Raw genomic sequence first — 26,175 nt, forward strand, 5'->3', positions numbered from 1 at the left:
ATTCTCTCCACTTTTACATTTCTGTTGATAGTTTATCATCTTTAGCTAATATTACTATTATTATACTTCTTGTGACTTGAATCTTTTAGACATTAATTTTCATATTTACGTTACGCATCATAATATTAACAGTTATTTAGACACTATATTTAACCACTTTCTCTGCTGCCTAATAGTCCTGTGATAACATAACTTTTTCATTCCTGCGTTCTTCTTTGATTCACTTCTCGCACAGTCCGGTTACGTCAGTAAGAATAGGAGTTAAATTCTGCCCAGGCCCTTCTATAATATCTTTCTGTCTTCCTTACACATGAATGACAACTTCTCTGGATACGGACTGTTGGGTATACTCTTTTCCATTCAAAATCTAGTTTCTGCTTGTGTCCCTTACCTACCCTGATATACATCTAAGAAGACCTGAGCATATAATTGGAATCATTCTGTAAACTTGTTTTTCCCATTTAGCATGAGAACATCAGCAATTTCTGAAGTCCTTTTCTTTAATAATAGGATTTTTAGTGGCTGTAATATTCAATAATGATAATCATCTTTATCATCGTTAGAATTTACCAAAGGCTTACCATATTACAGGACCTATGCTAAGCTTTTTACACACATTAGCACATTTATCCTCATGATAACCCCATGATGTAGATTTGATTCTCCTTTTAAATGCAGTTCCAGGCAGTCAAGATGGGATCTGTACCCAGGTTTCTCTAATCCAAGGCCTACGCTCTTAACTTTTCCTGCTGTAGGACTAGAGATACTGTTCCAAGCCCCGGCCACGCATGCCAGCAGCCCCCTCTGTACTTAGCTACTGAACGGGAGCCGGTGAAGAGCAGAGAAAGTGTTGAAAAGTGACTGTGCCACCCTCTGCTTCCTCTCACTCACCCCCTCCACCACCGCCCACCCCTCCCCCGAGCTGTGCTTCCTCTGCAGCTTCCAGCAAAGCGCTGCAGACCTCAAGAGGAAGCCCCGCGGGGCTGCCTGACTTCTCAGTCACAGAGTGTGGGAGGAGGCCCCATTTGGTATCAATCAGCAAACACAAACAGCTGCCCAGTGCTGGAGGGTGAACAGACTTGGTGACAAAATGCTCTAAATCAATCATTGCCTCGTCTTTTTTTTCAAATATGCACCATTTCGTTACCTCAGGTGCCGATTTTCCTATATGGCGAAACGGAAATTATGGATATGGGTGTGCTCACAGCGTGCTGACTAGAAAGTAAAGGAATATCCCATAAGGTAGAAAATCAACGCCCCCAAGGTCCCCTACTGTCTCCATCACTGCCCCAGTCCTTTCCTTCCCATATGCATGGCTCCTCCCAGGCAAGTTCTCATCCCCTCTCGCTGGAGGTCTTCTGTCCACCCACCACTCCGCTGGTCTCCTTCTTCCTCCGTCCTCCTGCTGCTGGCAGAGGAATTATCTAAAGCTGGGCTCTCATTGGTACACAGAGGTGGGATGAAAATGATGTTTTCTCTTTCATAGAATTTATCCCACATTTGTAACCACTGTTCTCCTCTATTAGATAGAAAACCACCAGGACACGAGGGCAGTGTCTGATTTTTCTTGCCTGCCTTCCCCTCCTCAGCTAAATTAGAAATAGCAGGCTATCTTGACCACATTGAGTCAGGAATCCATCCATGTTTTAAACTGAATACATAGATTAGACATACTCATCTGTTATGTTGAGTTTTTTTGTTTTTTATTTTTTATTTTGCAAGCCCCTGCCAAACTTCATAGGCATGAACTGTGAGATGGGTTATGTATAAGTCCAAGATGAGAAGACTGTAGTGAAACACACTGTCACCTATATGGGCAAGGAATAATGGCACCCATGTACACACACGCACACACACACACACATACACACACACACAATTTAATCAAGTAAACTTCTGAAATAAAAAACCATGACGTTGAAAGTGGTCACAACGTAACCGTAAGAGGAAAAGTGAGTTAATCCCTCAAGTGTTCAGCCTTGAAAACGTCGATGTTGGATCACAAAACTTTTACTTAGGTTCCAAATTGACTTCCCAACTAACTGGTTGTTTTGCATCCTATAAGCTCAGCCTCATCTTGAATCCCAGCTTCCCCCCACCTCACCTCCCTGGGTGTTCTCTCGTTTCAGGCCTGGTGTGAGCCAAGTAAACCTCAATTAGCTAATGAGGTGCCCAAGACCAGCACCAAGACCGTCTCTAAGGGCCAGCCAGATCATTAACTGCCATCATCAGTGTGAATTTACAACCTCTCCCACCACATGGAGTGCAGGGGCTGTGAGGTTCTGCCAACCCCTTGGCTGACAAGGACACAGAGAAATGCTAGCAAGGCAAAAATGGAGTAAATTAAAAATATGCTTCAATCTATAGGCTCTATTTATCTATGTCTTTCTTTAGTAACATAACATTAAGGTAAAAGGTCATATCCCCACTGAAATATAATTTATATTTACCTTTTATTAAATAATTATGGCATGGCATGAAGTTAAATATTACAGAAGGTAATCAAGGGGGAATTCAATAGAGAAAACTCAGACATGAGAATTTCGTCTTTGCTATACATAGAACGTCTTAATCCTCCACTGGGAGTCATTCGGTTTGCTTAAGGAGTTTAATAATACACATTTCAACTGCCACAGAATCTAAATCCCATTTGGATCAGCCTTGGAAAAACTTTCATCAATACCTTGAGATTTCATAATATTTCTCCTGAGAGCCTGGATCTTATGTGTCATTTCTCATTTTGATTGCGAGTATAAGATATGAGGTTACTTACATATCTTGGACCCAACAAATAGATGTAAATTATAAGCAATGTGTGAAGGGTTTCCTTTATAAGTGAACAGTATTTAACTAAAAATATCTACTGGGAACTACTCATTAAAAAAAAAAAAAAAAGCGGCTGCTGCTCAATATTAATATTCCCAAAGGATTGGTGCGATGTATAAATTCTATATGATTTTTTTTCTTTCCTTAAGAGGAGATACAGAGACCAGATAATGCTTACCCAAGCTTTCAACTCCACTTCTATTTCCCCAAAATATAGGGAAGACTGGCTAACATGGCAAGGGGGCTCTTTGTTGGAGTTCTGGTCAACCCCGAACAAAGACAGCATTGACATTACAGGCAGAAGGTTACTTATGCTCTTGACCAACAGGGATACTGGACACAAAGACAGCAACACCAAGCAAGGGCCAATGGAGTTTCTCTGCAGAGGCTTGAGAAGAGACAAATAAGATGATGGAGTGAGGGAAGATCTGAGTGCTCAATCGGGCTGCCACTCTGGAACGTTGACCTAGGACATAGCTTTCCTCACTAGTAAGCCTTGAAGTGGAGACCAGGATCCTCGTGGAGTCTGCAGATGGCCATCAAAGGGCCTTCGCTGTTTGTTTGCACATATGTGCATTTGTCAGCAGCAAAGGAGCTTTATCTTTATCAGATGTGCACAGAACCCAGAGTCCACTCAGGGGTCTAGCTCACAGAACCAGAAGATCTCTCCAGGCCTACCTCTAAAGCCCAGGCTTCCCAAGAATAAAGAAAACAATGCAAAAGAACCCTGCCCAAAAAAACCTAAAACCTACGTAATGTGACTGCCGAATAAACACCAGATCAGAAGAGGGACTTCGTTGTGGAAGCAGAGGGAAAAACACACATCAGGAACACCTCTCCATGTGGCTCTGGTCAAGGGCAGTTAACTACGTGGTCAGGACTGGAAGGCATAAAACAGCCTAGCTGGGGGAGGAATTCAGCTATCCACAGATCGGTTCCCGCCCTCATGCGACTGTTGGACTTCCCATTCTGCTCTTCGCTCACAGGGCCTAGGTCTTCAAAGGGCTTTCATCCTACAGATTGATTCTGCGACGTCTGCCTTTCTTGTGCTATGTGTTTGGTTCCTCTCTCTCTCCCTCTTCTTCCTCCCCATTCCCTCGTCCAATTATCTACCTTCCGCCCTACTCCTCATGTGTCTAACATTCAAAGGCTATATTCAATTAACATTTTAATGCTCCCAAGTTAACTTTTTTTTCATAGTAATTGATGCTAAGATAGAGATAAAGCTGACTCAGCCCAGAATCTGCCTCCCTTCCAGACCCTGACCAACAATGCCACCTTCAGACCAGGTGGACTTCAGTTTATTTCTCTGCAAAGACAAAAGTTTGGGCTAAATTGCCTCAAAGACCTCTTGTAAGCTCTTGCATTATATGATTTTATTATTTATTTGGTGCAGTAGAATTCTTTGAGAAGTGGAGATGGGTGGGGGTGAAGCCACAGGCTGTTGAATCAAGCTGTCTTTAACTTTTGTTACATTAAAATCTTTCCCTACATCCATTTGTTTCCATGTAGCAGAAGTTCAGTGTCACCAGTTTAAAAAAAAAGGACAAAGATAATATAAAAACACATTATTAAGATGGTACCTGCCTTTGTGGATACAGGAACGAGAACATGAGGTGAGAACCAGCAGTGCACAAGTGAAAAATTAGACAGAAGCCTGTGATATTTAATTTTAAATGAAATATTAATTTAATATTTAATTACGCTTTGGTTTCAAGAAAAACCGCAGCAGCAAGACAGATTGTTTGAAGAAGGGAGTAATATACATGGTTAAGGAGACAACTGTAAAAATTAAAGATAAATTTCAAGGGTAAATTCAAATGCCACAATGGAGCAGTTATGAATATGCTCGTATGCTCTGTAATGTGTATTTAGAATATTATACCTGAGAGCACCAGACCATTAAGGGGCTGGGATGTCTCTAGTGAAACAGCAGCCCCTATTCTGGGGCCGCCAAGGGAGACATGATTGCTCAAACTCAGCTGAATGATCTGAATTCCACAAGAGGTGGGGGTGGAGGCAACTTCAGTAAAGCTACAGGCTACCAGGAGGGCCGTTGATTCAACCTGTTTCCAGTGTGAACAGGGAACAATTGTACTCGGGCCAGTTTTTGATGTCTGAATAGGGTATTTTTAACTAAAAATCAGATTCATTTCTTAAATGGGATTTTTTTTTTCCAGGATAATGGTATAAGAAAAAAAAAGAAAAAAAGGAATGTGAAGTGGATGAGCTATTAACGTTTTCCATCCAGCTCGCACATCTGTGCTGTGCAGCTTTATGAGAGAACCCCACACTTCATGCAGAGCCCCGGGGAGAAGGCTGTTTGGGGTATGATTTGGGGGTCTGTGGAAACATCTAGGCCTCTCATTTCTCTTCTCAATCACTGTCTGTTCTTGGCCATTTTTTGGTTGGTTAACACTTTCTCCCAAATAACGAACAGTGGGAAGTAACCAAATGCATTCATTTGTGCTAAAGTAAAAAATGAGAAGTGTCCTGGGGGAGGGGGTTAGTCGACATGAATTCTTTGGCTTCTCAATGTGTCTCGATTAGCCAGGGTGTTTTGATAACTTCTAAATTCAACCACACACCTTGGAAAGCAGCTCCTCTTGGAAAGTATGCACCTGAGCCAGCTGGGCCCAGTGGGTCTCTGCTGCTTTCATCGCCCCTTAAAAATCCACTTCCCCTTCACCCTATCTGCAGATCCCATGTTCTCTGGCTGCCTTGGTCTTCTCTGTCACCAGACTACAAGATCCTGATTTTTAAGTACGGCATAGAGAACATAGTCAGTAATATTGTAACAACTATGTTTAGTGTCAGAAGGCAGGGCTTTCACAAAGAATCAACCCTTTACAAAAGGAGAAAAAAAGTCCACCCTGATCAAACAGCAGTGAGGGAGGAAGCCCGCGAGGATGCTGTGTCCTGCCAAATGCTTTCAATGGTGAATTCTGTTTCTATTTTTATATTTCTATACATAATACATTTGCATGTCTATATCATTTCATCTTCCCAGTAAAATAAATACTTTTCCATTTTTTAGGTTAGAAAACTGAGGCAAAGAATAGTTAAGGGATTTGCCAGAAAGTTGGGATTTGCCAGAAAGTTGGGATTCAAATCCGGGCCTCTAAGCTGTGTTTTCTTCTGTGTCTGTCTTCAGCCCCAATGCTAAGTTCTCTCAAGTTTAATAATGAAGTGAAGTCCATATTTCTTTGCCTTCTGCAACTTCAGTTATTCATGGGCAGGATAATTTCTATGACTTCTAGGGAATTCAAAGCACTTCATAGGCTCTAAGCCTATCACATGACATTGAAATCGAAATAATCCACTTTGCAGTCTGGAACACCAGGGCTCAGGCGAGGCGTCCTATGCGCCTTTGCATGCTCGCTGGCCAGGCCCATGTCCTGTGCATTTTCTCAGGGTAACAACCAGACAGCTGAGGCCATTGGCATTTGCCAAGTAAAACTGCTGGATGAAGCTGAACACACGGCCTCGGTGTAATTTCTCCTAAGAAGCTATACAGTATTGGTAAGTAGCACAGGTTAATAGTTGAGTGCAGTTTTGGAATAAGACAGCTGGGACTGGATCTAGCTTGGTGATCTTAGGCAGCAGGATTCTTCTTTATAAAGTTGAGATACCAATAGAACCATCACAGTGAGAAAGATGGTGATTACATGAGCTCATAAGACAGAGCCTGACCCTACCTGCTCAATAGATGACAGATGTGATTACTGAATTACTATCATCATTTTTTTCTTACTAGTTCTATCTGATGATAGAACTTATGGGAGACTTCTCAATAAGTGATCAAACGTTTATTTAGCCCTGATTCTGCAAAGAACCATAGGAACAATACCAAAAACCGGTGCTCATCTACCCTCTATCTTCAGTGACCTGCCATCATGACTTTTCACAGGTTTCTGTGAATGGTGAAGATTTTGCAATTATAGATAATGGCAATTCCTTCCTCAAATGCCAAGCTCCAGACATTCTCCCCCACAATCTCGAGATAGCCAAAAAGTACCTGCACAACCAGTAACCATGGCCTCACTGGGTGTCCCTACCAGGATTATTTTTCTGCACTGTCAGTTCTCTGTGGGAAAGCCTGTGAGGGGAGGAAAGGAGCTCCTCCCTGCCATGCCTGGGCTTGCAGACCTCCTCTAGGTCTCAAACCCGACAGAGGCCATCGGACCTTTCCTGATGCGCTACGCTTGCCCGTGGATCTCTCAATTGCTCAGCAGCAAGCTGCACTTCAGCAAATCAAGGATGGAAGAAAACAGACCTGCAAAGTCACACGTGTGAAGAAAATGTGTTGTTTTTCAGAGCCCTGATGTTGTTTATGCTGTTCTTGGCAGCAACAGCCATGGGGAACTGATTACTGCATTTTGGCTAATTATGCCAGGTAAGTTACATCTAATAGGCTCGAGTTTATTATGGTGGTGCGTCCTTGGATACGAGAACCGTCGACGGTTCGACCATGGACCATAGGACGTGGGGGCTGAAGGAGGGCAGTTTCCGTGGAGCCTCCCTTCTCACCTCTTACTTTTTGAGTCTCCTTCTAGAAAGTTCCACCTAAGGGTACATATTATCATGTGCACGGTACAACGACTCAGTGTCATAAGAACTGCCCCATGTTGTGAAGAATTTTATAAGCCAGAAAATCTCTCCACCAGCCTAATAAATAGGACTCAGGTTTCCCCAAACTCATTTCTTTGTTTAAAATACAGATTCCCGGCCCGTCCCAGAAGAGGATGATTCACTATGTCTGGAGTGGGGCCAAGCATGATTCTCGAGCTCAGCCAAACTAGGGAAACACCTCTGGGTAATAGTATAATTAACCAGAGCTTTATAGAGGAAGAAAGGAGGCTCAGAGAGGTTAGGTGACTTGACAAAAGGACAAGCAAGTCATCGATGACACTGCTGGCATCCGAAAGCAGGTCTCTGGGTCAGAGAGTCTAGTGCATCTCCTCTTAGAGCCCTCTGCGTGCTCACTCTGTCCCCACTACAGCTCTCCACATTTCAAGTTTTTCTTTTCCTCTAGAATCAAGATTATATTTCCACCTCACCCCTGGAGCTGAGGATTTCGCCTCGGCCTGTCATGGTCTCAGACACACTATCCTGCAGCTAAGCACTGGATGTGGGACTGGAAGGGCTGATCCCAGCAGGCTCAGAATGTGTGGCTCTGGAGGCCAGGCTAGCTGGAAGTCCAAGAGGCTTCTGCCTGTCACTTCCTGGGGAGAAGGCCAGGATTCTTCGCTGAGGTAGGCCTCACCTCTGAGGTAGAGTAGTCTTGTCTTCAGTCACCTGGGGAAGCCATTGCCTTTTTAGCCATTGGACTAAGATTCCCAAAGGGTTGTAATTAGCTTTCCACGTCCCCGGCTGCTCAGTGAGTGGGCACGACAAGAGACCACCAATCCATTTCCTGTGGCGTCTGGAACCCTCCATGGATAATATCAGCCACTGTCTCCACCATCCTGAGTTGCATTTGGTCCAACAACCTCAAGGTGGAAGTTTTTAGAGAGAATGACAACCTCCTGAGGCATCCTGAATGGTGTGGTAGTTCTGTTTTCTTCTGATTGTGAGAGTATATGCTATTGCCTTCCCACCCCCTCACCCCTAACTGCTTCCCAAGGTCCTGCCTTCTCAAAGGCAGTCAGTCTTCTGCAAGGAGCCTCGCTGCTTCCCTGGCGGGACATACTTTCTTTGTACCTGAAGAATCAGGTTTGCCAATGTGTGCTGTTTTGGTGTTTAAACATGTGTGACATTAATTTTCTTATATTTTAGTTTCTTTGCTTAACTTTTAATTAAAAAAAAAAATCAACCATTGAACAACATGGGTTTGAACTGCGCCAGTACCCTTATACATGGATTTTTTTCAATAAATAAACAGTTGGCCCTCCGTATCCCTGGGTTTCACATCCTCGGATTCAAACAACTGTGGCTCAAAAACAGCATTTTTGATGTGTGGTTGGGGATCCCTTGGTGCAGAGGGCCAGCCGTGTGCATTGTTCTATGCCATTTTATACAAGGGACTTGAGCATCTATGGATTTCAGTATCTGTGGGGGTCTTGGAACCAATCTCCCTGCAGATACTGAGAGAAAACTGAAGTTTTGGGAGAGTCAAAAGTTATATGTGAATTTTTGACTGCATGGGAGGTCTGCACCCCTAACCCCCACATTGCTCAAGGGTCAACTGGTATAAGTAAGCAAAATGAATAATAATAATAATAATAATAATAATACGAGTACCCCACCCCCACCACTGTTAACATCTTGGTATGCAGGCTTCCAGACCTTTCTTGGGATTTTATGCAACTCTTCTTTTTTCATATTCATACAAAAATTGTACCACTCTGTACATACAGTTTTTAAGCTTTTTTAAAACCTGTATTACAGAAATCTTTCATGTAACTAAATATCCATCCACAGCATTACTTTTAATGTCTAAAAACTGTTTCAGTGGAAGGATGTTCTGTTATTTATTTAATGAGCCCCCTAATGAACACTAAGGACATTTTCAATTTTTCACTACTATAAACAGTTCTCCAATAAACAGCCTTCAGGAAGACTCAATTATTTTCTAAGTATACATTCCTAAAAGTAGAATTGTTGGGTCAAAGAGTACATAAATTTTTAAGGCTCGTACTGTTAAGGTAATCAACCTTCCTATAGCAGGGTTAGAAATTTTCCACTTTCTTAGTTTTGCCAACCTGATTTTATTTTCTTTTATTTATTTTTTTAGAAACTCTTTGCTAACTTGATGGAGGAAAATGTTATGTAGTTGCCTTAATTTGCATTTATTTGATTATTATTGTGATTTGGACTTTTAAAAATATGTTATTGCTTAATTGTATTCCTTCCAGAATTAACTCCTGATGTTCCTTGCTAGCTTTTAATTTAGGTATTTTTCTTTTCTTCCTGAATTTGTAAGACAGATAACATTCACCTCTTTATCCACAATGCACATATAACATAACATAGTGGTTGAAAAATAGTAGGCATAAAATAAACTTCTACTGAACAAATGAATGAATTTTTTATATGTAAGATCATATGTCATATAACAAATATGTTGTTTGTCTTTTTCCTTTTGATTTAATGACTGCCACTTTGATATGCAAAAATTTTCTTTTTATGTAATCACATATTTATGTTTGATTGTTTCTGTCCGAGATTGGCAAGGCTCAAGTTTATAAAAACTTTTTGAAATGTCTACATTTTTAATGAAAATTATTTAATTCAAGTATTTCAGTTTATGATATGAAATTAGATATCTAACTTTTTTTCAATGCTTCACTAATTGGCCCAACACTATTTGTTAAACTGTCTTTTCCACATGGACCTGAGGTGGTTCCTCACGTATACAGATACTTGTGTATTTAAGCTATTCGTGTGTACAAAAACTATTTTTAAATGTTTTCTTTCATTACATGACATTTCTGTATGTTTCTACAAAGCCCCATATTCTGTTAATTACTAAACTTGAAATAGTTCTTAATGTCGGGTAGGCCAAGTCCCTCTCATTTTTCAAAACGAAGGGTCCTATTTTAGCACCTTTACTTTTCCAGAACTTTCGTAAAGTTCCCCCAAACATTTTGTTGGTACTTTGATTGGCATCATGTTAAATGTATTCATTAATTGACATCTTTACAATATTAAGTCTTCCCACCTCTCCGCCAGCTGGAAGTATTTTGTCCTTCCTCTGAACTCCCTTTAGCACTTTATACCTTTTTAAAAATCACTTTCTAAACTATACCCACCCAATTTTTCAAACCTGAAACCCGAGAGTCTTTTCCTCCCCTCTTTTCCCCAACCTTCACCCCATCCAATCAATCATCAGGTCCCGTCAGTGCTACCTCCTAAATTTCAGCCACTTCTGCCTGTCCCCACTGCCAGCACTCTAGTCCAAGCTACCATCATTTCTGGCCGGGGCCACCACACTGGCCCTTAACTGACCTCCCTGAATCTGCCCTGGCTTCCAAGCCATCCTCTTATACTGCAGCCAGAATGATCTTTTAAAAGGCAAATCTGATCATGGCATTCCCCAGCTTTAAAATACTCCAGTGGCTCCCATGGCACCTGGGGTGGAGCCAAAAGAGCAGCCCCGACCCTCTCTTCCAGCTTGAACCTGGTCTCTCTTTGACTCATTCTTAGTGGCCGTCAAATGTATCCCATGTTCTTTCCCACTGCAGGACCTTTACACATACTGTTTTCTGTTTTAGGACTGTTCTCAGCCTTCCCTATCATCTTTAAGAAGATTCCTTTTCACTAGCATATATCCACAGTATCCTATACAACTTTTAATCCTCATCACATTTGTAATTCCTTATTCAAGTCAGTCTCCATGATGATAAGACTAATAGTGATCATAAGAATATTAATAATACCTTTTGAATAATAAGACATAATTGCTCTCTATCCCAAGTACTTTACATACAGAAGTGTTCAAATCTGACTTGTACCAGCTCATGAGAGCACATTGTTAAATTTTCAGGAATTTGGCGAGCTGGTTGATGTCATATTGGTAGCTCAAAATCAGCCATGGTGACAATATTTGCACCATGGAAATCAGCAAATCCTACAAACTAATGCTTCCCCCAACCTCACCTTTTCCCTAGAGAGCCAGCTCTTAAAGCTTTACCAGCACGCCACTGTTTCCGTGCACTGTATAATTTAGTCCTCACCACCACTCTGTGAGGTAAGGTAGCCCATTGAACAGATGGGGAAATAAAGAGGTTAAGCCACTTATGCAAGATTTAAGAACTGTCAGGAGGCAAGCCAAGCACTGCGTCCAGGCGGTGTGACACTAGAGCATGAGCGGTTCACCTTAAATCACTGTATCTTAATGTTGAGGAAAGAAGGATCCCTCTGGTCCCACTTGTCTGAAATGACCTCAGCACATGGCGCAGCGCTGAGCACACTGTGCATGCTCAACCAACACCCCCTTCATGAGTAAGTCAATAATGGCTCAGCATGTTAGGAAAAGAGAGCTCTTTGCCGACACTACATGGCTAAATTAAAGATACCAGGTGGGATGGCCAGAGACCTGAGTCCTTGCTCTGAATCCATCTTGAGTTCAGTGGACAATTGTGAGGAAGTCACTTCTCCCTGGGTCTCAATTTTCTCATCAGCAAAAGAACGAGTTTGACCGGATGATCTTCAATGTCTCATCATCGCTAAGATTCTTTGAATTTACATGTAACATGACATCTATTATTTTTATGGTGATGTGGGCTCCTCTTTCACCAGGCACTGTGTTTCCATGACCTGTGGATCATAGCCTCTTCTATTCTGTCTGGGAAGTCCCCACTTCGCTTTTGAAATGTCACTCTGTTGTCCCCTCCTCTGGAAAGCCTTCACTGACTCCCCAAACTCAGCTACTCCCTGCTCAGTGCTCTGACAAGCCTTTTTGCATTTATATCTCTTATGGGACTCAAACCAATTATTGTAATCTACAAATGACTATCTCTTCTAGACCCGAAAGCTGTTAGAGGCATACTGATATTATTGATTTTGTGCCTTAAGAATCATATGGAGCTGATGTTTGTTCAACAAATAAAGGGATTACATTGATACCTGGGTCCTACCTTCAAGGACTCAGATCTAATTGGTCTGGGGGTCCAGCATGGGCATTGGTGATTTAAAGTGAAACCAAGGGTGAGAACCTCTGCTTTCAGTGGAAGTTAACACATGCACGCTCGCACACACACACACACAACACTAGGCTTCAAACGTCCACAGCCCCACTGAGTATCACGATTGTTCACTACTTCGGAAGAGAGTTGAGGACCGGATGCACCATGATTGGTATTAGTCTGACCTCTCTCCTCCCAGGCCATCCATATACAGCAGGTGTATTTGGGAAAACAGAGGTGCTGCAGCGCTATACATGGAGAGCATCCTGAAGTGAGACCCGTTCCTCACCTGACTTCAGGGACGGCCCATGTTTCTGTTGCCGTCCTATCCCACCCACTGCTCCTGCTCGGTCTCCTTCGCAGGCTCCTCCTTGTCATCCTGAGCCCTGCACCTTGGTGCTCCAGAAGTGCCACCTACACTTCTTCCGTCCCCTATACTCCCTTCTGAGACCATCTCTTCCACCCTCTTCCATCTACTCCTAATTGATATCTGCCCGTAGACAAGAATAGGAGGCCAAATACAAATGAGAGAACACACTATAAAGTAATGTTACTAAAATTCATAAAATGTTTGATATACTTTCTTGGTTTGTATCTTTTTTTCTCTCCAATCACTATTTTCTCTCTTAAAGTACAATATCCTAGTTGGTCTCCCTGGCTTCGGTTTTCCCCCCGACGAAATCAGTCTTTACATCAACAGTACTCGTTTCCCTAGCATGGGAACCCTCAATGTCATCTTACATTTTGCCAAATCAAGTCCAAACTCCCATACAAAGTTTTTTCCCCCATTATTTAAAAGTGTGATAAAATACACATATCAAAACTTACCATCTTAAACTATTTCTAAGTATATAGTTTAATAGTGTCAAGTGCTTTCACCACCCGTCTCCAGAGCTCTTTTCATCTTGCAAAACTGAAACTCAGTGCCCATTACACAACAGCTCCCACTCTCCCTCCTCCCCATCCCCAAAAGCCACCATTCAGCGTTCTGTCTCTGTGAATCTGACTACTATAGGTACCAAACAGAACTTTTAAGCTGTGTTTTGGTTTCCTGTGCCTCGCTCATCTAGGCTGAGTTCTGGTTTAAGTTCTACCCGAACTTTGCCATAGCCGTGGAGCCAGCCCTCTCTTCCAGGCACCGCTCACCTCACCCTCTGGGCCTTTGCACACGAAATTCCCACTGTTAGAACATTCTTCCTTCTCTTTGCCTAGCCAAATCCTTCTCATCCTTAAAAATAGTCTTCAGTGTTCATCTCCACTCTAGCCCACACTAAACTCTCTCCTCCTGGAACACCTACTCCATTCATTGGAAACACCAAATGTTTTGAATATGCTAATTCTCCAGCTGTTCTGTGCAACATACCGCTGCCTCCTCCAAAAGTTCTAAACTTCCACGTAGGAACTAAGTGTTATATGTCACTATACTTTCTGCCTAGAAAATGTAGTAGATACAATGTAGATATTCAACAAATATTGAACTAATAGATAATTTATACTTCATAAAATTTTAAAATAATTTGAATCACTCTGCAGAATTAGTGGGCAACTTTCTTGAACCCTTTTTGAGAAAATTTAGTTATAGCCGGCAACTTTGTCTAATTTTTGTATGGTTGCTTAGACAAAAGTCTATTTGAGCATGGTCCAGCAGAGTTAAATTTATAAGACTAGCCTCCTGAAATGAGCTGCTATGACCATCTTCCAGAACACACAGAAATTGCTTGAGTCAAATACAAATTTAAAATCAAGCCTACACTTCCTCATTCACTGCCTATCATCCAGTTCACTTTCTGCACAGTAGCAGAAAGACCTAGAAAAGTTAGAATGATTATGAAGCGGTGAGACTGGGAACCAGTGCAAAGGTGAACTAGGAGCCAGTCCCTCTTGGAATAATTTTCAAACCTACCTGTGTAGATGAACCTCCCTGGAGCTCCTTTGCAGAACTGTTTGGATTTGTAAGACAGTGTCACCTCCACTACTCCGGGGATGTGCCGAGGAGGAGTCTGCACTCTGATGGCGTGAGGAGTTATTAGCTGAGGAGTGAATGGGCAGGGAAATGAGATACCTATTACACAAGTTATCACCAGGGATACCGAGAGCATGAGTCTCTCCACCAGTACTCCCACCAGGGCACACCGGGGTACTCACGACACCCCAAATGCTCTGACCACCCCGTCCCTGTGTCTCACATGTTTCTCTCTCTTGCCCCAAAACTTTCTCTCAGCTAACCTGTCTAGGTCTCTTCCCTCCTGCTGGCCCAGCTCAAGTCCCTCCCACCTCCCATGCCAACGCTGCCCCCACCCCTAAGGTCACTCCCTCCTCCCAAGTCCTACACTGCTGTGACCTCACATATGGATTTGGCAATTTCCATATTCAACATAGCATCGTTATTTATCTTTTTGTAACATGTCTTGTTGGCTTTCTCATTATGAAAGTAGAACATTTCCACCTTAGAAAATTTGGAAATTACAGAGAATATGAAGAAAAATATTAACATTGTATAATCCAAAACAACCATTATCAGGCTTCAGTGTGTTTTCAGTACTTTTCTATGAATGTGTATCATATAATTATATTTTACATGCATAGACACTGTTGTCCTGATTTTTTTTCACTTAGCATTACAGCACAAACATGCGTTCTTCTCCTAGCCATAGATTTTCTTCAAAACACAATTTTTAAAGGTGGAATGATTATTTAATCATTCTTCTACTATTCAACATCTAGGCTATTTCTAATGTTCCACAATTATAAATAATATTGCGATGAATATTTACCTGTTAAGGGATCCATGCCTGCAGAAAACTGTGGCATACATGTCTTTTAGCTTTTAGTGCCCTGCTCAAAGCAGGTACTCAATAATGTGAACTCATGCTGCCAGTGCTCTAGGAATTACTAGTTTCTCCAGAACGAAACAGCATTTGGGCCAAAGAATATCAGGGAAGCAGTTGCCTTGGCCTACCTCGCTCCATACAAGCATGGTCCCAAACACCACTTGGAGGCCATCAAAGAAGTTGTCCCCAATGATGATGACCATGGCTCCTCCTGTGGTCCAGCCTTCGCTTGGGCTAATGGCTTTGATGCACGGTGTAGCTAAGAAGATAGAAAAGAAGGAGTCACGTCTGCCCTTCAGTGGTTGAAGTTTGGAGTTTTGGGGACTGGCTGCTCTTGAAAGCTGTTGGTCATTCCAAGAAGCTCAAGTCGAGTTTCACTGACTTGCCGTCACTCCCTAATTGGTTGTTGGTTTTCACCAGGTCATTAAAGCCTAATGAGTTGACCGCTATATATGAAAACATGGAACACTTAGCTAATTGTGCAAAGGGTGTTTTTAGAACTCTGTTGTTTTTCTCCATATTTTTATAAGTTGACCACACTGGAAATGTGTAAATCTCTTTTCTCTCTCCACCTCCTCTGCCCCAAGATGTTAAGATTTATAAGGCCAGTTAATGTGCTAAAGAGAAAAGGAGAAAGCCACATCTATCATAGGTGAAGGCTTTTTCCAGCTCTATCAAGAGACAATTTCTAATCGCTTCCCTAACTTTGTCAAAAGGATTCCCCCCCACTCCCGTCTTCTTCCATATGTTTGAAGCCTCTGGACTTTATGTCCCAACAGGAACCCAATATGGTTTTCAGGCCATAACTAAAGTCAATCCATCACTCCATTTCCAAAGCTGACAGGGTCAAAGGTGGAAAAGAACTTTGGCAGGACTCCAAAAACATGAGCCCCCTTTGAACAGCCCGTCAATCACATCCAATCAGTCAAAAGAAACTGGATGGGTTCCTAGTTCTGAACCCGAGGGTTTTCTTCTCCCCTTCGGTGCCCACTGTGGGAGAATTAACACCACTCCAAATTCTTTACTGATTCAATCATTTTCTTTCAGTTCATTAATTCCTATTTAAAATGATACAAGACACATTTTAAGGGCTGAGTCGAGGTGGGGGCTGGTGGGCAATACAGAGCCAAACATCACACTAAAATATTTGCCTAGTTTTAGCCACTCATTCTATAGTACAAGGCCTCCTACACCAGTGAGCTGAGGAGGGCGGAAGGAAGGAGAAGAACTTAGATGAACTTCACTTAGGTTTGTCAGTTATTTTCCTTAATATACTTTAATTTTTCAAACAACTTGAAGTTTAACAGTTACTGGTATTTCTAATTACTTTAATGCACATGGAAAACTATGCAGAGCAGACCATGATTTCTTCTTGTCCAAGCAAACAAAAATCAATTAGTGTCAGTTTCATTCTGCACATTGTTTTGTTTTGCCCACAATCTGTTTAAGGGCACATCTGACACTTATTCATACATGTCTGGCACTGCGATGTTCCTGTTTAACTAAGATGTCATAGGCTTACCTTTGCCCGAAATACCAGTCTAGCAAAAAGAAAAACACGGAACTGAATGGGTGAGTCTGAGGCATGGGGGCCTGAGCATCGGGGCGTGTGTGGAGTTGGTGTTTACAGCTTCACTTAAGGCATGGTCTTGTGTACTTTCTCCACTCCTACTCAGAACCATAAATCTGAAATTCAAATGAGGAAGTTTGTGAAGATCTTCGTCTGCCTGCGCAGCGCAGACCGCAGACGGCCTACCTTCTGACGGGTCCAGTCTCCTCGCTCGCCGCCCGTGCTTCGAGTTGTTATGAACAAACATGTTGTCGGAAACAGCCAGCACGTGTCCATCCACATTCACCGTTGTTGACAACACAACCTGCACATTTAAAGTAAAAAAAAAAAAGGTGGTGTGGCGTTAGTTTCACATAAAGTTGTAAATGTACCAGAATTCTGTTTGCCAGACTTCCATATGGCTAATGAGAGACAGGACAGAATTTGGGGACAGGGCCATGCTCTCAGCATATTGACAGATTGTCTTCCTACTATAATTATGGCAGAGCTTCATTGAAAAAGGTACCACCCTTCACCCATACACTGTCACGTATTTGTGTTCTAACTGTGCCCAGGTGATGAAATTGGGACACTGGCCTTCTGCCTGCTGATTCTAGTCACCTAGCTCACTGTCAAAGGCCTTGGACGACCATTGCCGGCTGACCCTCGGGCTGCAGTGGCAACAAGAAGCTGATTGTGTGTGATCGGGAAGCTAAGAACTAAGCACCAGCTGGGAGGTCATTTCTCCAAGCTCAGGACTGGGTTCTTGCACTTCTGACATGCGCTAAAGCAATGCTGGCATGGAGATGCTGCCTGATGATGTGCCTGTGGTGTCCTCACCCACTAGAGAGCAGTGGCAGAGACGAGAAGATAAGGTTACTGGAATTCAGTGTTGAGCATGGAGACCATTTACCCCGAGGAAGGGGAAGTGATGGGTGTAGAGTAGTGAGAGCGTGGATTTGGAGTCGGGTAAAACTAAACTCAAACCCCACGCCTGCTACTCCTTAAGTTATAACCTTGGACATATTACTTAACTTTTTCAAATCTCCATTTTTCTCATATGTAAAACATAAACAATGCCTAAACAATGCCTATTTCGAGGGCTAAATGAGATAAAATAAAGATAAAAATGAGATAATATATGTGAACCATTCCATGCATAGCCTGAATGAGTTCTCTTCCTAACCACCTCGCCTCTGCCTTGTTTGACCAGTCAATAGAACAGATGACATTACTCACTGAACGCCTTCCATAGTCGAAGACTTTGAGGAGGCTCTAGAAAGGGAGACACAGGGGCTGGGTACCAAAAGTTACAAGGCGTGACCCTTCTCCTCAAGGAGCTTACTTTTAGGCTAGAGAAACACAGTTTACACATAAAACAAGTGGCACAAGGATTCAGATTGAAATGAGCTCTGTGTGTGTGCTGCAGATGAAGGGTGTGGGAGAATTTCAAAGAGGCAGAGACAGGCTAAGGTCGGATAAGTCGGTAAAGTGTAGCAGAAGTGAGTGGAATTGAACATACCATACCCGCCACCTACTTACTTGACCCAGGAAGATGAGTCACCCTGGATAGGAGTCTACTTGTCTACTTGTTATGCATGGCGATATTTTTTTTTTTTTGAGAAAGGAACTTGTTATATACATATTCATGCATATGTATGTGTGTGTATGTATGTGCGTATATGTATATATATACCTTTTGAGGAAAGGCATTGAATAGGTACATAATAGGGGCCATGTTTAAGAGTGATTCTTCCTGTCTCCCTGTCTACCCCAAAATTAAATTTGATGATATTCGACTTGTAATTTTATGCCACCCCTTCCTTACTTATTAAATGAAGATGGAAAAAACCTTGACCCTGCCTTACCTCCTAATATGAAATAAGATTCATTAGATGGCACTTAAACTTTTTTGCCATGAATAATTTCAAGCAAATGAAATAAACAGAATAGTACAATGAATCCCCATTTTTAGGTGAAATGTACATGCATTGAAATCTTAGCTGCACAATTTTGACAAATGAATACACCCAGGTAATCAGCACCATATCACGATATAGAACCTTTCCACTGCCCCAGAAAGTCACAATGTGTCCTTTCTCAGTCAGTCCTACCCACTACCCCTTCCTTGACGACACTCTTCTGATTTTGTTTTTAACTTAGAGTTTTAGATATCTTTTAAATTTTTTAAATATGCATTTGAGTATAATAGGGGTTTGAGAGAATCCCTAAAACCTTAGGTCCCCAAAGTATTTCACTTAGTCTGGTGTCATAGGCCTGACAGTAGCACACAGGAAATTTTGCACGGACATAAGTGGGCTTCAATCATTCAATGCAAAAGCATTCATTGAGTTCCTGCTACATGTAGAATATTATGTCAGGCCCTGGAGATTCAAAGACAACATAATAATGTGTTCCTTAGTCGGCTACATGTTTCTCCCACACTTCAATTCCTCACTTGTGAATGCACTACAGGTAGGGTGTCCCTGCCTCTCTGTGACATCAGAATAAATGTAAAGGAACCTCAGTTGTCATGCAGAAAATTATCATCAATATAATTGCTCACAATTCAGGGATTCAGCCTATCTAGCTCTGGGTCTGTTTTCAATTGTGTCCATGTTACCATGTTAAGAGTCTGGGGAGAGTCTTTCCATCATGTTCCTATCATGTAGCCACCATAAGAAGGGGCTACTCATCACTCTCAGCAAGTGCATGAAGGCACAAGGCCTTATCAGGGCCATCTCAGCAGAGCATAAGATGGCGTCATAGTCGAAGGGAGAGAGAAGCCACCTCCTGCTCTTGGGATTGAGATGAACGTGAGGGTTGAAAGCATTATTCTCTGCATATGCTTACCCTCCAAAAATAAAAGGAGAAGATAGAGAAAAAAGAGGAATCAGACCTCTTTGGTAAATTGTGTATGTGAGTGAATTTTCAAAGAATTAGCTGTTATCGCTGGAGAAAACCAAAAATGAAAGGGTGCTTAAGGCTTTAATTGCTAATGAGCTATACTGGGCACACTGAGGAGAGCCCTGCCGGCCTGAGGATTATGTAGATGTAAGAGCAATCTCTCTGAGACCACTTTAATTCATTCCACAAGCTTCTTGTCATACTGTACTTTAATGCTCCTCGTGCATTCCTGCTACAAAATATGGGGCTTTCTCGAGCCAGCCGATTTCATCATTGTCCATTTGGGTGGAGTGAGACTCAGTTCCAAAGTGAACATTTCCCGAATGACATACCCTGATGGTTCAGATGCACTTCATTATTTTCTATTAACAATGGAAATAAATTTTAATCTCTTGCTGGCTAGCGCTGGCCTCTCATGACAGCAAGGGAATTAACCTGAATTATTTCAGTGTCTGCAAAATTTATTACAAGATTTTAAATTATGTCCAAATGTATGTGTGTGTGCACGTATACATATATATAGATAGATAGATACAAGTTCCCATTTTTAATATTTCAAATATCTTAGACTCTGAAGTATCTAGAAGAGTCTGCCAATTTAACTAAATTTACAAAATGTAAAGGATTCAACTCACAAACCCCACCACGTGAAAGCAGACAGGTTTGGTGGTTGTTCTTACATGTGAAGACACACACAAATACTGACTTTTACATACATTCACTCCACTTCTGGAAGAATGAACAACATTATGGAAATGAAGATGCATTTGGTACACTCGAAGCTTCGAATTTGACTTCCTTCACTGTTTTCTGATGGATGATGACAACACTGATATTATTCTCTTCAGAGAAGTTAAAGTTTCTGAATGTTTGAAGACTAAAGGAAGTGGAATGTGCATTCCAGAATCGTCTCACTCCCAGGCCTTCCCCTTCCACAAGCCAACTTCTTTCCCCTAGTGAGTATTTCCTGGGTCACGAAGGCTGACCTTTTCCATCTGGAATCAATCAGTCAACCCCTGACAACTTCCTGAAACACCTCACTCCATTTCCTGTTCTCTCCCCCTTCTCTCTTTCCCCCTGGTTTGCTTCACTCTTCAAAACTGCAGGCCACAGCAGCTTAATGTTAGAGGGTCAGACACAGTTAGACTCCAAAACACTACACAAGGACACCTTTGACCTTCAAAAATCTTTACATCTTAGCTAAACAAATCAAGGTCAACATTTCTTACCATTACCTTGTTAACTATTTGTATGCATCTTTGCCAACGCTCTTCTGATCATATAATCATCAATACCACTTGTTCTCCTAAGATCATAAACTGATCTGTTTTAGAAGTAGCAAATTTAGTATTGAGAACGGGTGCCATTTGAAAGGTACCCAAAACTAACAGTCATATGTATTATAGCAAACATACGTAGAGTATTCCAAACAAAAGAACTTCTATGCCTCATCAGTGTCTCCTATCACCTAAACCTGATACCTAGTCTTTTCTAAAGCTGTCAGACTCTCTTGGCACCACCATTCTGCTGGCACAGACCGAAAGGATGCCATTTAGGAATACAGATGTCCATAATTGGTGTGGGATGGACCCCTGGTTTTTGCTGCTGACACTGGTGACAGCTTTCATTTGTTTCTCATACTTGGCGTATCTGTATTTCAGCTCAAAGCTCAAAATAGGCAAGGCCGCAGAGCGGAAAACTAAGCCATTGCATATTACAGCTCTCTTCAACTGATACATTTCAACACAAAAGCAGCAATCAATTACATTCATGCAAATATTATTTACGACGTGGTATCTTTAAGCCAAGGTCCCAAGAAAAAGAAGTAGGAATCGATTGGAATTGCTTGCATTTTTTTAAGTGAAAGTAGTTTTTCACTTTCTGCAATTCCTTATTTTGCTTAATGCAATCTCTAATTTTTGGTGAGACCAGATCAATAAACATAGACCAACTGGAGAGTGACAGTGTAGGTTCCATTTTGAATCATCCAATTAAATGGCAGTTTTAGCTGACTGTACAGAAATAGGAACATTAAAAGTTTGTATCTTCCCTTGAAAAATGCAAGAAAGTCTTAAGACAAAATCTACAACTGTGTTAGCAATTTGCTAAAAGTATGCAAGAAAAAATAATTAGCTTTCTCAAATTATATTTTTCTTCGCATTACCTAAAAGTACTCCCATGTCCCGCACTCTAATAATTTATACAAAGCAGGGGTTGAGTTGTAAAGAGCCCTTTCCTGCCTATAAAAGGCCTCAGTGGGAGTCATCCTTTAGGTGGACACATCCGTTAATCTGCCTGTACAACTAACTTTCCCATTGGTATCAGAATGATAGCATGTGACATGGGTACTTTTACAAAATGGCATATTCCCACTCTTGGGTTAATTTTATGCCCAGTCTGAAATATCTTTGGCTTTTTGGAACATCACACTTTTATTTTTTTAATATCTATCTTTCCTAAAGCTCTATAATTTAGTTAAGTTACATAAGTCACTGGGATGACCAGCGTGGAGTCCCCTCTTAGCCAGCCTGTCTCAGCTCATACCCAGGTGTTCCTGCAAATGGCCTAAGTCTCACACAGGAGGGTAAAAGAAAAAGAGAAGTCAAAATGAAAAATGAGCGGAATGACTAAATGATCTGCTTTTTTTTTTGAAACAGACGAGAATCCCAGTGTCTATAGTCACCAGAGGGTAATTACATTGGTTAGAAACCTCCCCATATGGATCAGAGTTCTTGCTTTGAAAACACACCAAACTCTACCATTAGTCAGACACATTTCTCCTCCATTTCAGTGAAGGTCATGCACCTCCTAGCTGAATGTGGAGACTTTAGTAGCTTAATGTCAGTGAAGCTACAATACATAGCATTTATAACACGTAGGTATAAGACTCTGATACCTACTTACAAACACGCGTACACCGAGCTAAATAAAATGGTCTCGAAAATTCCTATTATTTTGCCAAGTATGAAAAAAAATTCTTTATGACATTTTACATCTGGAAATGGAATTAAATTCATGATGTGCTTCTCCCTTATAACTGTTCAGTTGCTATATATGTTATTTCAGCTTTCCCAAAGCATAACTATTATGTGGGATTTTATTTTCCACCTGTGGAAGGAGGAAAGAGACATAGAGACCATTAAAAGGACAGAGAAAATCAAGACAGACTTCTGGTCATGGTGGGTAACCAAGTTTGGAGTCCATATCGTGAGAAGAAATACTCCACTGGTATTTTTATGCATGGGCTAACTCTCACATTCAACAAGGGGAATCTGACAAAACAGTTTTTTCTAAGCCTCCATTAATTCATCCCAGGCTAACAACAATCAGCTTGGCTACTGCAAATTGTTCTCCTTACCACTTAATTCTTGGCACACACCTTATTTCCAAACCAGATTTAAAGCCCAGATTCTTCTTTGTTACTGGACTCCAGAGTCTCCAGAATTACCTTTAAACACCTACCCCACAAGTATGTATTTTGTCATCTTTTTTTTTTTTAAAGAAATTCTCAGAATTCTTAGCCATCGCTGTTGTTTCCTATTCCCTAAGGCTAAATTTTCTGTTCAGTTAAGTATCAAGTACCAAATGAGAGAATACGAGGTTGATTGCTGTTGAGACAGATGTGGGGCATTCTGGGGTTCCTCACACAAAGGGAGGGGAGACTGTGGCATGAATGACATACCTCCTGAGAAGATACTGTCTTAAGGCACCAGACAGTGCTGTGTTTTAATCAGTCAAAGGTTTTGTTTGACACTCCCAGGCCCTGTGCTACATGCCATGGAGGCTTACAGAAAACACTGTCACGACCCCAAGGAGCTGCCATGTAGTTGATGAAGCATAATAAACATTACACACAATCAAAAAACCATACAGTGATACATAAATGAGGACTAAATTGTGTGGCCATTGTATACTGTAGGAGTCCAAGGGTGAGAAAAAATGAACCTGAGCTGAACACAGTAACGAACATTTTCAACAAGGAAATGAGATTTGAGATAGGCCTTGAAGAGTTGAAAACCTTTTGCTATACAACTGGAGGTTACTGAAATGGTTACCCCAGCACTATAAAACAAATCTTAATTGGCGTAGTAAGTGGTGTAATATGCCGAAGAGCATTTCCGCTGGCATATTTTGACAAATTTGGCTTAGGATGGACACCTTTTAGAGCTTATCTTTTAAAAATTAGTTGAATATGGACAGAAATCAAGTGGCATTTTTTTAAAACAGATTTTCACATCATCAGGGAGCCTCAAGGTCAATAACCTGTTTACGACTAAATTTCCCTTCATCTCAAAGGCTTTAGACTCTGCTACTTCCACTCTACTTCATTTCATTCCATTGGACCCATTGCTCTTCCCAGGTAAAATGTATGCCAAGTAGAATGGTTATAGTCAGGGGCAGTGTTTTACTAGTAAACATTTTGAGGGCCCCAAGGGAGCCTTAACATATTTGATGCTGTTCTTAATTTGACTGGGCTATTCTCTTCCACCAAACTCTGCCCCCCCAGGGACCTCATGAATCACCTGTTGTCCATCAAAACCCAGGAGCACGTAGGCCCTATAAGCAGCCTAAGGATCTATGCCCTCTTATTGCAAAACTAAGAGAGATTTGCTTTCCAGGAAGCTTTGCATCTGATTGTTCTGGAATGTTTTCAGGTGTTAGTGCCCAAGTTCGAGACTCCGAAAATGTCTGAGCATTTAGGCTTTGTTTCCACCTAACTAAAATCTAACATATCCTTTCCCAAAAGTTATATAGGCAGTTACCTACATTCACTTCTCTCCCTTTTCTCCCCCAAATAACTCATTTCCTATGTGAGCTGGTCAAATTTCTTATCTTGCTGATCTTTATAGCCATTTGAGACACCAAAAGTCAGAGAGTGATGGTGGCAGGAGGTTATACCATCAAACAGAAAAGCCTGAAGTAACCCACAGAAAGCCTCCCCACAGCTTAAAGCGTTAGACTGAGTAAAAGATCCTCAGAGGCTTTTTTCTGACTCCAAAGAGATAATTATTATTTTTTTAAATCAGACTATATGGTTTGTTTTACCACCAGATAATGGACTCACCTGTTGATCAGAGAGAGGCCATAAGTCAAGTGATTTTCATCATGTGCTTTAAAACGCTGCTCAGTAGCAGAGCAACCTTCAAATGGTGGGTGAGATCATGGAGCAGCTGGAGTAGCTCTCGAACTGAAAGATTTGAACTGAAGAAACCTGTAGGCAGCTGGAGCTATATTAAATTTTTACCATTTGGACTTAATTTAAACTCTCGTTTCCCTCTTCAACGGGTGTGAGAGAAACATTCAACATTTTTTATTTAAGGAAAATAGATGGTGGTGCCATTAAAAAGTTTTATATAAGAGCTGGGGGTTTAAAAAATCATAAGGGTTTGTTGGATGGATCTTGGCCCCGTTCCAAGACGTGAGCAGCCTTGCCCTTTGCTCCTGCATCGTTTACTCAAACAGACTAATGGCCAACGGCTGGCTGTGTGGACTAGGTAACTTTGTCATCTACATGAATCCCCCCATTGTTCCTGTGCAATTGTTGCATCCAGCATGTTGCATTAATGGGCTTGAGGCCTCTTGTAGTGTCCAGCTACCCCAACGACGCTGGTCAGTCCTCACACGGCCCCACTTCTTCCTTCATTCTGACGGCAATCTTTGTATCTTCTGTTCCTTTCCGCCCACCACTGTTCCTTTCTTCTCTCTTCCTCCGAGTTCTGACAGACTCACTGGGTGTGCCCTCACAAAGCACCAACCCTCTGCCCTCACCCTCTCCCAGTCCCCCTTGAGATGTCCTGAGGTTGTGTGCGGGATCCCTCTGAACAAACAAGAGTCAACTCGTCACTGATGGTGTTCCCAAGCTGGCCCCCGAAATGATTTTTCTTTCCCTAGAAATGGATGTGCCCCTCATACATCTTGACCTCTGATCTCTTGAAGCAAAGGATGGCAAGACCTGTGTACATACCTCAGTCCTCTCCCTAGCTTAAGTGAATTAAAAAAAAAAATTATTATTTAGGTGGACCTAATCTTAAAAGGGTATAAGAGAGTGAACCCAAGGGTTCTTACTGCCTTATCCTAATTACAAAAAAGCTATAAGTTTGAATGGAGTTCCTTAAAAATGGTTATAGGATTAGAGATGTGTCAAGACACCTGCTACCAACTCTGGAATGACTAAAGTATACAAGTTGGTGTTACCCATATGCTGGAAAACACCAGAGCCTTCTACAGTGGTCATGTCTGTTTAAAATAGATTCCTTTTGAGCCAGGAAGGGAAAATTTGGCACCTAGTCTTCTAAGCTTCCCAATTTCAATTAAATGACCTGCTGACATTAGGGTCCTGTTATAGCCGATGCTGTGAGAAACTTTGAAAACTATTAGAAAGAGCAACCACCCTGGCTGTTATAATGGCAGGTACCATTTAGCTCCCATATCA

At 41.7% G+C, this 26,175-nt stretch overlaps 1 protein-coding gene across 1 annotated transcript in view; it reads right to left on the bottom strand.

Moving 5' to 3' along the window:
- Positions 1–26,175, bottom strand: part of EBF2 (EBF transcription factor 2) — a 182,215-nt gene that overhangs the window by 24,179 nt on the left and 131,861 nt on the right. Inside the window, exons 8-10 of the mRNA XM_039876146.1 lie at positions 17,043–17,160; positions 15,415–15,545; positions 14,359–14,485 (exon numbers count right to left, since the gene is read on the bottom strand). Coding sequence (XP_039732080.1) covers positions 14,359–14,485; positions 15,415–15,545; positions 17,043–17,160 — 376 coding nt within the window. The remainder of the gene's footprint in view (positions 1–14,358; positions 14,486–15,414; positions 15,546–17,042; positions 17,161–26,175) is intronic.

This window comes from Pteropus medius, unplaced genomic scaffold, assembly GCF_902729225.1.
Source record: "Pteropus medius unplaced genomic scaffold, Ma_sr-lr_union100, whole genome shotgun sequence".
Lineage (NCBI taxonomy): Eukaryota > Metazoa > Chordata > Mammalia > Chiroptera > Pteropodidae > Pteropus > Pteropus medius.